The sequence below is a fragment of the Saccharomycopsis crataegensis genome (genome assembly GCF_037102585.1).
Source record: "Saccharomycopsis crataegensis DNA, jcf7180000000073, whole genome shotgun sequence".
In the NCBI taxonomy this organism is placed as follows: Eukaryota; Fungi; Ascomycota; class Saccharomycetes; order Ascoideales; family Saccharomycopsidaceae; genus Saccharomycopsis; species Saccharomycopsis crataegensis.
This window is the reverse complement of record NW_027043820.1, coordinates 488,470-500,767: the sequence shown is the minus strand read 5'-3', so window position 1 is coordinate 500,767 and position 12,298 is coordinate 488,470. Positions and strand designations below refer to the sequence as shown.

The 12,298-nt window shown below is 40.5% G+C and overlaps 2 protein-coding genes across 2 annotated transcripts; both read right to left on the bottom strand. All coding sequences in view use genetic code 12, as the record gives it.

Annotated features, from left to right (window-relative positions):
• Positions 1-785: 785 nt before the first annotated feature.
• Positions 786-4,702, bottom strand: DASC09_010000 (gag-pol fusion protein; the record flags this gene model as incomplete). Its single annotated transcript, XM_064994603.1, has 3 exons — positions 786-824; positions 857-3,390; positions 3,994-4,702. The coding sequence occupies 3 exons, from the start codon at positions 4,700-4,702 to the stop codon at positions 786-788; spliced, it is 3,282 nt and encodes a 1,093-aa protein (XP_064850675.1).
• Positions 4,703-5,223: 521 nt separating this feature from the next.
• On the bottom strand, positions 5,224-10,871 carry DASC09_009990 (gag-pol fusion protein; the record flags this gene model as incomplete). The annotated part of the gene is made up of 2 exons (XM_064994602.1): positions 5,224-9,552; positions 9,918-10,871. 2 exons carry the CDS (start codon positions 10,869-10,871, stop codon positions 5,224-5,226), a joined length of 5,283 nt encoding a protein of 1,760 aa, XP_064850674.1.
• Positions 10,872-12,298: the final 1,427 nt, after the last annotated feature.

Genomic DNA, 12,298 nt, shown 5'->3' with positions numbered 1-12,298 from the left:
TTAACACGGGTATCAATGTGTTGAATAGATCCTGGGTTCGAGTCTCGGATAAGACGGTTTATTTACCATGGCTGAGCAATATATAATCTGCATGTGATTATGACTCAGCCTAATAATTAGTCATTGTGCATATGATTAATCATCTAGAATGTTCTAGATGGATGTATGATTGCAAATCATATATATTGGTCTTATTATAAATATGGGGCCTCTCCCCATAGTTTGAGTTTATATTTTGTTATTTAAATAGTTAGTTAGTTAAGAAGAATAAGAATAATAACAAGGATAGTTTGATAGTATTTGTTATTGGTAATGACTACTGTAACTAGGGTTACAAAACTTCAACAGAAACCACTCCAAAATTTGGTTATGAGCCTTTGAAATGGTAAATGAGTATTGCAAAGGGGCTTTATTGGGTGTGCGGGTCCCCTGTAACATGTTTAATAATATCAAAGATAAAATATTAATGAAAGCATAAGAATTTTATGCATTTAGTATGAATTTTGTATTCTGTTGGTATGAATAATTAAAGTGCAATAGTATGAACTATTTTTCTTAGATGGTCTGAATAAATCCCGCTGCGGTGGTACGAAAAATACCGGGGGTCGGTATGAATTATTTTTTGCCACTGGTATGAATATTTCCGGTGGGTGGCACGAATAAAAAATGAAAACACTGTATCACCAACCAAATTGACATAAGCACAGTTTAGACCAACTTCATTCAAGAGATTTCTAAAGTAGATGGAGGATCTGGCAGCTTCTGAGAGAGCAACATATTCAGCTTCAGCAGTACTCAAAGCGACGCTCTTCTGTTTGCGAGAGCTCCAGGACACCAATTGATTGTTGATAAAGACGCAATGACCTCCCTGGGACTTTCTATCCTCTTTATCAGTGGCATAATCTGAATCACTAATGGCAGTGATACGGTAACCCGTCTCTTTAGGATAATCTTGGGTTATAACTGGTTTATTCTCTTTGGTTCTATCTATTAACCTAAAGTCTTGATACTCAATATTAAGGGGAGCATTAGGCCCATACACAACACCTTGATCCTTAGTGAACATCAAGTATTGGAAAACCTTTTGAGCAGCGTGAAGATGGGTCTTTCTTGGGGCAGACATGAACTGACTTAACATGTTAACAGGAAAGCAAATATCAACTCTTACTGTGTTAACAATATAGAGGAGTGTACCAATGAGACTTCTATACTTTGATTGTTCTTCCTCATCTAAGAAAGGACTAGCAACATCGTGTGGATTATACCCTTTAACCATAGGAGCTCTCATTGGAGTTAATTTCTGAATGTTCAACTCCTTTTCAACCTTCTCGATGAAATCTTTCATACTGATTTTCATCGTACCAGTAGCATCGTCTCTCTGGATTGTCACACCCAAGAACATCTTTCCGTCAAGTTCTTTCATCTTGAACTTTGAACGCAATACCTCCTTAATCTCCTTCACCTTCTTCTCGTTTTCACCAAACACCAACATATCATCAACATACACCAACACCATGATCCCTTTGTCATAGAAAAGACATGGATCAATATTGGACACCTTCAAGTCCGCAGACTTTAGCACGCCAGCCAACTTATCGTACCAGATGGCTGGACTTTGTTTGAGACCATACAAACTCTTCCTGAGTTTCCACACTTTACCAGCTGGGGTCTCAGTTCCAGCTGGAGGCTTAACATATATTGAGTAGTCAATATCACCATTTAAGAAAGCAGTTGTTGCATCTAGCTGTACCATGGACCAATTCTTTGCGGCAGCAATCGACAACACAAATCTAACAGTGTCGAAACTAGCAACCGGGGCCCAGTAATCTAAGTAGTTCACTCCCCTTTCTTGTGAAAAACCTTTACACACCAAACGAGCTTTGAATACTTCTTCACTGGCTTTGGCTTTAACACTGAAGACCCATCTGGAATTTACAGTCTTCATGCCTTCGACATAATCAACCTCTTCGTATACTTTGTTGATTTTTAAGGCAGTGAGCTCATTTAAAATAGCAACTAGCCATTTCACTTTCTGCTCACTAGCTAAAACTTGGCTGTAATTGTTTGGGATTTCATACTTGGTTCTTTCAACAGCAAGATACACTTCTTCAGCTAGTAAGGAGACTTCACCATCCTTTGTAGTTAGTAACAGTGGCTGTTCCATTTCCTCTGAAGTGCTAGCAACATCTTTGCCATCTGTTATTAGTGGCCGTGGTTCTGGTCCAACCAACATTCGGCCATTAAACATCACTGAAGGATTCTTTTGATAAACAATAGTTGGATCATTTTCCATCCACTTGTTTGTCTGATTATCTCTAGGCACAGTATAATCAGCAACTCTTTGAACGCCTTTACCGGCTCCACCATATGGAACAAGATCTTTCACAGCTTGATGCTTTTTAACGACTAGCCTTCCCTCTGGACCGGCAATCATCTTCTTTACTGGTTTGCTTTCTAACAACATACCAGTTGTGGTATCAGACTCACTTTCACTGTGAGCTACCCGTTTAGTTCCTCTAGTTTTCTCGTCAGGAACTCTAGTAGATTTGACTTGAAGATCACTAGGGACGGGTTTAACAATGACTTGGGTTACATTGTTTGGTCTGACCAACACCTCAGTGATTGACATTGCAGTAGTAGCAGACGGAAACAACCTCTCAGTTTCACTATCTTGAGCATTGTTGAACATTTTGTGTCCAAACGTGGAAAACCGTTTAGCTTGGCTATCATCAGTATCACTTGCCTCACTTCCATAATAGTTGGAAGGAAAATTAGAGCTTGAAGAGACACCAGCATCGTTACCACTGGACAGCCCATTATCATCATCGCCTGATGATTCCCTTCTAGGCATTGGGTCTGGGAAGACTGGATCTGGAGAAGCTTGTTTAGCACCAACCTGTTCAGGAGTAGTTTGACCATCGGATTTTGAAGCAGTAGCATCACTCATATCAACATCAAACGGCTCAGCTTGGTCTTCTTCTTCAACAGAGGACTCATCCCCCCCTGAAAATGAACTATCTTGAGTAACATTTTCAAGGTTTTCATCAAAAGCAGCAATAGAGTCAACTGACATATCACGATCAGGAACATGTACACCTCCTGAAGCACCACTAACACCGCCAACGCGGCCACCTCCTCCGCCAACAAACATGCCACCACCACCACTACCAGCACCGCCGAGCGCGGCCTGACCATTCTTCAAAGGATAAACTAATGGCATAAAACGGAAAGCACTGGATCTAACCACTCTACCATCTTTTAAGAGTGCAAAAACTATTTTAGTTGTTTTGCTATATCCCAAAAACACACCAGCTTCTTCTTGGATAGGATCAAACTTGCTTTGTCTGTGATAATCTTTGATAAAGACACGACATCCAAAAGGAGCTTTGACTTGGAATTCCTTTTTCTGTTCTCTGAGCAACTCATAGGGGGACCTCCCGCCATTTAATGGTAGATAATTGTGGACAAACACCGCATGGCTAAGGGCAAAGTTCCAATACGAAATGTCTACGCCCGAAGCCTTATTGTAGTTTTGTAACTCTAGTTACAAAAGACATTGATAACAATAATATTCAATAATATTTATTCCCTTGTTATACTTGTTTTACTTGTTAACTATCTAAATTATATAAAGGACAAACTCAGACTATGGGGGGCATGGCCCATATTTATATTAATCTCAATGGGTTCTAGAAGGTTCCATAAGCTCTAGAATGTTCCATGGAATTCTGGAAGGTTCCATAAGTTCTAGAAGGTTCCATAAGTTCTAGAAGGTTCCATGAGTTCTAGAAGGTTCCATAAGTTCTAGAAGGTTCCATGAGTTCTAGAAGGTTCCATAAGTTCTAGAAGGTTCCATGAGTTCTAGAAGGTTCCATGAGCTCTAGAAGGTTCCATGAACAATGACTAACCACATAACTTTGGATTGCCAACTCAACACCTTAAGGATAGAAAACATTTTTTCTTGTAAAATACCATTCAATCGCTCAGCTCCACCATTCTGATGAGACGAATGTGGGGCTGTCGGTTCGAAATCAATGAAATTTCTACCACTCGATGGGCTACCATCTAACCAGTTCTTAATTGCATTGGTATCAAACTCATTGTCTGCACGGAACATGACAATGTTTTTGTTTGAATCAGCTTGTTTAAGGAAATTATGGAACATTCCTAAACACTCAATGGTCTTGGCTGACACTTCAGCTCTTGATTTAAGCACCCTGTGAGCAACAAACTTAGAGGCCCTGTCTGACACAATAAGGGCATAAGCTTTGTTTATCGGACCTATAACATCAGCCTGAATCATCTCACCAACGTTGTACTTTCGCACAGCTGGTTTACCGCCCGGCTTGGTGACTTTGGACATACACGTTTCACAACTGGTCAAAACATACTTAATATCAGCTTCTAAAACACCATGGCCTTTCAATAACTCTTTCATGGTTCTCAACTTCGCATGATTGTTACTTTCATGCACTTCTTTGATAGCCTTTAAGCCCTCGTAACTATCGACATTAAAGGCCATCTCTTCGGCGGAATCAGCTTTAACGCTCAATTCCCAGAACGGTCCAACTCTTGGAAAGTTCAAAACAACATTACCATTTTTACGGTTGGCAATAGAACCATTATGCTTGCTAAGCAACACGTCGAATCCACTATCCACAATCTTCGGGATTGAAAGTAGATTCCGTGGCAAGCCATCCATTAACTTGATACCGTTAACGGACAATTTTTGAGACAACAAATCACCTTGTTGTTTCACGGTACTTAAACCGTTGACACCTAACACCTTGGTATCATCGCGACGGACATTGGCCAACTTTATCTTCATATTTGCAAGATGACAGGTGGACCCACTATCCAACGTAAATCTGTTGTAGTTTTGTAACTCTAGTTACAAAAGACATTGATAACAATAATATTCAATAATATTTATTCCCTTGTTATACTTGTTTTACTTGTTTTACTTGTTAACTATCTAAATTATATAAAGGACAAACTCAGACTATGGGGGGCATGGCCCATATTTATATTAATCTCAATGGGTTCTAGAAGGTTCCATAAGCTCTAGAATGTTCCATGGAATTCTAGAAGGTTCCATAAGTTCTAGAAGGTTCCATAAGTTCTAGAAGGTTCCATAAGTTCTAGAAGGTTCCATGAGTTCTAGAAGGTTCCATGAACAATGACTAACCACATAACTTTGGATTGCCAACTCAACACCCTCTCTCAATTCAAAGTCTCCATACCACAGAGCCTTCTCAACTCCAAGAATTGAGGGGCAGCAAGACCTTTTGTAAACATATCAGCAATCATAACACCAGTGCTCAAGTACTCCAAATTGATAGAGCCAGATCCAATGTGGTCCCTGATAAAGTGAGTCCTGATGTCAATGTGTTTGGTGCGATGATGGAAAGCTGGATGCTTTGCCATCTCAATACACCCTTGGTTATCGTCAAACATCCTCACTGGACCAGTATTGATCCCAAATTCCTTGAACACTTGCATTAGCCATAATGCTTCCTTGACTCCTTCACTTAGTGACATGTATTCAGCCTCTGCCGTAGAAAGAGCAACAGTAGCTTGCTTCTTAGATCTCCATGTGATTGCACCATTGGCATATTTGAACACAAACCCAGTAGTAGACTTTCTGTCTGACTTATCTCCAGCCCAGTCAGCATCACAGTATCCAAGAAGCTCACCGTTATCATTATTGCCAGCCTCATATCTTATTCCCAAATCTTTGGTTCCTTTCAAGTATCTTAAAACTCTCTTTGCTGCCTTATAATGCACCTCCTTTGGTTCCTTGAGGTATCTGGATAGAACACCGACGATATAGCTGATATCGCTTCTAACAGTATTAGCAGCAAACAATAATGTTCCAACCAAAGATCTGTAAGCTGTGGCATCACAATCCTCAGCACTGTTGTCCACCAAGGTGAGCTCCTGACCAGCAATAGTAGGCGTCTTATCTGGGTTGCAATTCTCCATTCCAAATTCCTTTAACATAGAGCCAATATAGTCTTTCAAGCTCATGTTAATACCTCCATTATCTTGCGAGATATTGATACCCAAAAATTTCCTGACTATTCCCAAGTCCTTCATCTTGAAGACATTCATCAATTCACTTTTCACTTTCCTGATGGCAAAATCTGAGGTACCAGCTATCAATAAGTCGTCAACATAGAGGGCAACCATCACAAATGACTTTTCAGACTTTCTTGAGTACAAACAATATTCAGCACCGTTTCTAACAAAACCAAGAGACGACAATACACTGTGGATTCTCTCATTCCACACCAAGGGAGCTTGCTTCAATCCATATAAGCTTTTCTTCAATCTCAAAACCATTGTTTCTTTTCCCTTAACCACATACCCTTCCGGCTGTGTCATGTATAATTCTTCCTGAAGAGATCCGTTGAGGAATGCAGTTTTCACATCCATCTGATGAACTGCCATTCCATTCTTAGCTGCAATACTCAACATCAACCTGATAGATTCATAACGCACCACAGGTGAGAATGTCTCATTGTAGTCAATACCCTTCACCTGTGTGAATCCTCGAGCAACAAGTCTTCCCTTGAAGACTCCGTTATCTTTCTTTGCAAAGACCCAACGACATGTAATTGGCTTTCTTCCTTTCGGCAACTCGACCAATTCATAAGTGGAATTCTCCTTGTGAGCCGCAATTTCTTCGTCACAAGGGCGCTTCCATTCTGCACTTTCGTTGCTCTTCATGGCTTCCTTATAATTTCCAGGAACATCACTTCCACCAGCCAAAGCAGCAGCTTCACCAGCCATAAAACAAGAGGCAACATAATTCACAGGTTTGTACTCTAACAACTTGCCTTCGGCATCATCATTCAGTTCTGATTCCTCATCACAATCACTTGGCTGTTCAACATGTGGCTCAATTTCCGAAACCACCAAGTTGTCATTGCTACTACCATTAGGAACAAAAGAAGTAAGCTCTTTTGAGCTACTATCGTTTCTGTATTTCTTCCTTTGTGGTTTCTCAATAGCAATTTCCCTCTCTGAATCTGAACTGAATGTATCAGATTCTTGTTCAACTTCTGCCAAGATCCCAAATGGATTTCTTTTAATCAAACCTGTACTTTTCTTGGGTCTAGAACCCGATGATCTTTTCCTTTTTGTAGCAGTAACCAACTTGAACTCTTCTGAAACCATCCTTGATGGGATTAACTCTCCAGTGGCATCCTCATCATCGTCTATGATTCTCATTTCCACGTCTTTGCTTGAGGAAACAGTGGACTCTCTTTCTGAATCATCCAAATAAGAAACCATTCGTTCATCATCAACAGAGATTTCACTTGCAACATCCTCTAAGTCTGGATCACTTATAACAGGGCCTGGTGCAACGCCACCAGCAAAACCCATACCACCAGAGCTGTTTACCTTAGCAATCTCGGTATCCACATCAGTGACTCGCTTCACATCCTGATAGTAATATCTTGACTCATCAAATCTGACCTGAGTCGCCACAATAATCTTGTTGGCAGCAGGATCAAAAATTCTGTACGCACAGTGATCTCTATCATACCCGAGCATCACTCCAACCTTGGCGGTAGCATCAAATTTTCCATTTCTCAAACTGTTTGGTATAACCACATATGCAAGGGAACCAAAGCAGCGAAGATGGTCAAGGCCCGGCTTGTATCCATACCAACGACCATATGGTGTGTGGAAATTAATAACGCGGGATGGCGTCCTGTTAATCAAATAAACAGCCGTGCGGACACCTTCAGACCAAAACTGAACCGGCATAGAAGCCCCAATAATTAAAGACCTAGTTTTGTCTTGAATTGTCCGATGCATTCTTTCAGCAACACCATTTTGATAACTATGGTGTGGCACAGTCAACTCATGGGCAATACCTTTGCTTCTCATGAAATCATGCAACTTTCCTGTAACAAATTCACCACCATTATCAGTGCGGATAGTTCCCACGGTAAACTGTTTTCCCTGAGACTTGAACATTGTTTCGGTGTATGTAATAAACTCAATAATCCTGTCAGCACACTCTGACTTGTTTTTCAAACACTTAACCTCCACAAACTTGGAATACCCGTCGACAATAGTGAGAAAATATTTGCTCGAATCAATAGACCCATAATTGATTGGGCCACACACGTCCATATGCAACAATTGTAAAGGCTGTTGTGGTTTAGCACCCTTCCCGCTCTTTGGTCTTCTGGTAACCCCTTTACTTGTCAAGCAGCTTTCACATAACTGCACAGAATCTTCACTGTAAAGTTTACCTTTCACCAAATGAAACATCAGATTGAACTTGTTCATAATATTCATACTGGGATGGCCTAATCTCTGGTGCCACAACCCGCTCTTATCAACACTGTTAAATGCCACACCATCGACACTGGTGTGCAAAGCATAAAGATCACTCATAACTGGATCTTTAACAGCAACCACTTTCTTTTCAGGGTACATTTTCACCTTGTTTCCTTCAAATAATAATCTTGCACCATTCAGAGTAGCCTTGGAAACAGAAATCAAATTGGCCTTTGACCCTGGAACATAATAAGCATCCTTGATTTCGATACTGGTGTTATCACGTAACTTAAACACCGCAGACCCGATACCTTGAACCTCGAGAGAACTACCATCAATACCTGAGATCTCACCAGAAAAAGGACCAATGGTTTTAAACATCTTTCTGTCATTCAAAATATGTTGCGAGGCACCAGAGTCAAAGTACACTCTGGAGGCCCTACCATGCATTCCCATAAATGCATACCAAGATGGTGATGGATTCTTCAGATCACCACCCATTCTCTCCTTTCTAGGAGCCTTGCAATCCTTCTTCAAATGACCGGGTTTTCCACAATTGAAGCACTTGTACTGTTTCTTAAAAGCAAACACAGGTTCCAAACCCTCAACACTGGTGGAACCAATCGATTTATCTCCAATGATTTCTCTTGTCAAATCTTGGACAAGCCCAATATCAACATTTCCAATAGTCCTGCCATTTCTAGACTCATACGCAGTCATGACTTCCCTGGAAAGAGTTGCATTAAACCCGGCTTTCTGACCCAAGCTCAAAAACAACGCACACAACACAGTGTTTCCGTCTAATTTGCCAACAGTATTCTTGAAGTGATTGAAGGCATCAATGAAATTCTCAACGTTTCCGTTGCTAGATTTCAACCACTTAGCGTCAATTAAATCTGAGATAATACCAACAGCATTTGTAACAGTCAATGTACCATAAGCATCCTTGAGAAACATAAACAAGTTTCTACCAGTACCATCAAATTCGGAAGCCTTAGTCAAAGCAGCGCCTGAGATGCTGTTGAAAATGGCTGTTGAAATAATCTCATCCATAGTAGCAATCAATTGGGCAACTTCATTAGCAGTTTCCAGCCCGTCGGTTCCGGTTTCCCCATTGATCAAGTAAGCATGTAAACCAAGACCTTTCATCTTCATCTTAACACTGATCAAAGTAAACCAATCATAAAAGTTCCCGGAGCCCTTCAACTTCTCATCAGCAGCGAACGAAGTGAGAGCATTTGAACTCATAACCTGTTGTAGTTTTGTAACTCTAGTTACAAAAGACATTGATAACAATAATATTCAATAATATTTATTCCCTTGTTATACTTGTTTTACTTGTTTTACTTGTTAACTATCTAAATTATATAAAGGACAAACTCAGACTATGGGGGGCATGGCCCATATTTATATTAATCTCAATGGGTTCTAGAAGGTTCCATAAGCTCTAGAATGTTCCATGGAATTCTAGAAGGTTCCATAAGTTCTAGAAGGTTCCATAAGTTCTAGAAGGTTCCATGAGTTCTAGAAGGTTCCATGAACAATGACTAACCACATAACTTTGGATTGCCAACTCAACAAAATCTCACTGCGGTATCTGTTTTACACGCACCTACAGTAGAAAACGCTTTCTTGCGACCATAGTTAGGTTTAACACTGGATATACCAGTTCCAGGACCAGGCTTGGTTTCAACCAACCAAGCCTCCTCTGAAGAGTGGTTCTCTTCAGCTTCAAACACCGTTTGCAGATAGAACGCTCTAGCATCCGGTTTTCTCTCGTAAAACTTAGAGAGCCCTGGCTTGTGGTTAGGACAATCCCTAGCGATATGTCCCTTCTTACCACAGTTCCAGCAAGTCCAGTTCTTTCTCCCACTGGACCCACGTTGGTGCACCACATTTTGGGCGAGTTCCATCAGGTTCTCTTCTTCAATGCGACTATACTTTTGACTCATTTCTTCGAAAAATCCGGCCACTTCGTCAAAAGATAAGTTTTCAAAACCGGCTTCTGGATCATTGTATCCAGTTTTATCGAAGAACTTTTGCCTAGTACCATCATCCATGATGGCACATGCGGCAAGCGGAATCAACTTCTTAGGGACGTCAAAGTAATACGCAAACGCGGTAGTAGCTCTCTCCATTAATTCGCTATTACCTTTGGTAAGTGCATAACCAAAGTTATGCAAGACCTGGACTTGAGACTCATAATCAATCAGCTTGTACTTCTTGGCGAAAGCATACCACGCAAGCACCCCGTTGGGTTGCTTGTGCATAACCCGTTTGAAGAGCTTTTCATCTAACTTCACCCTTAAGGCAGCTTGAATCAAGACACCCAAAAAGTATGGGGCTTGATTAGAGCTATCGGCCTCAAAGAATTGGTCAGCGATAAAAGTTGGATTCTCCAAACTCAAGGTCGCAAACGCAGTTTTCATGTACTCAAGTACTAATGGAAACTCCAAACCCTCTTGCACCTTCGTTTCTTTCGCTCCCTTAAGGGACTCGTTAAAAAGCTTAATGCTAGACTCGGTAACATCCCAAGCAGCACTTCCAAAGCTAAACGTAACACCCGACATTTTATTGTACTTATGAAGACCTATAATATTCCAAAATACTCGGTATAGATTTCAAAGGCAAAATAAGGCAAATTTATTTCTCTAATTGTTCTCCTTTATCTTTAGATATAAAGGACAGTAAGCAGTTAGTAAGTTGGAATATCAAAGCACTCGGACTGTAAATCTGTTAGAATTCTACAGGTCTACAAAGTACTTTAATATATAAAGACGAAACAAACGCACTCACGTATAATGACAAACACTTTAGATAATAAAGTTAAATATAAGGACAGTAGTAAGGACAAACAGCACGACACCTAGCAACCTTAAACCAATAATGGCTGTAAATATAATCTTGATAGCAACGACTATAATATTTATTAGTAGAGATCTAATGATCTGGTTCCTAGTATAAGACCTACAGACCCCTTGATTGTAGGATCTCGGAAAAGTGTCACCAGAGCGCACTTTCACCAGAAGAGGTAATTATTGTACATAGGTGTCCGGCGTTTTTCTTGTCGGAAAATCATTGTTCCACCATAGTACACAAGATCACATAAAGTACCCTTAAGTTAAGTGATAGACAAAATCAGACTATTGGAGCTTGCACTGTACTAAGAGCTACATTTCAACATGAAATTCTTTCAAATAAATCCAAGAACCTATCTTTGGTTCTAAGCGGCTCTGGCAAACTTGAGTGAGGAAATTTTTTCCATCCTTTGGAACAATCTTTTTCACAAAGGCATTAAATTGACTAGGAGTAGGACGAGTAAGGCGGGATCAAACGTTATTTGGGTCGGGTGGTTCCTCTCCTGGCCGAGGTTTGCGGAGTGATACTCTTGGTGGCAAGCCGAGTTTTTCCGCTTGTGTTGGTTTTCTTTTCCTCGCCATTATGCTATGCTATGGAGGAATATAGCACTGTATAATGAATGCAATATCTTACCTATAGATGTGTCATGTTGTTGTTTTTTTCTTCTGCATTGAAATTTGAAAAACCAGAGCCAAATGATCACATCACACTTGCGTAATGTCGCAGGAATTAGCATGAACAGCCTCTCTCTATCGCAGAAAATTCACGATTTTTTTGACAAAGCCCATTCTCTTATCGTAAATTATACCATTTGAAAGCCCCATCAATTGTGATTTCAAAGGTCTAATTTTTACTACATATTTCATAATACCCATAGATATATAAGGGCCTGAAAAACGCAATTTTTGGGACTTTGGCATTTTTCGCGCATTTTTTTCCCATGCGAAAAAAAAATTCAGTGTACCCATGATGAAATAAATACAGCTGTCGTAAATAGCCCCACGCGGGGCTCGAACCCGCAACCTTTCGATTACCACTAATTTAAGAGTCGAATGCACTACCGATTGTGCTAGCGAGGCATACTCCGCGACGGGGAATTGAACCCCGGTCCCCCGCGCGACAAGCGGGGATTCTAGCC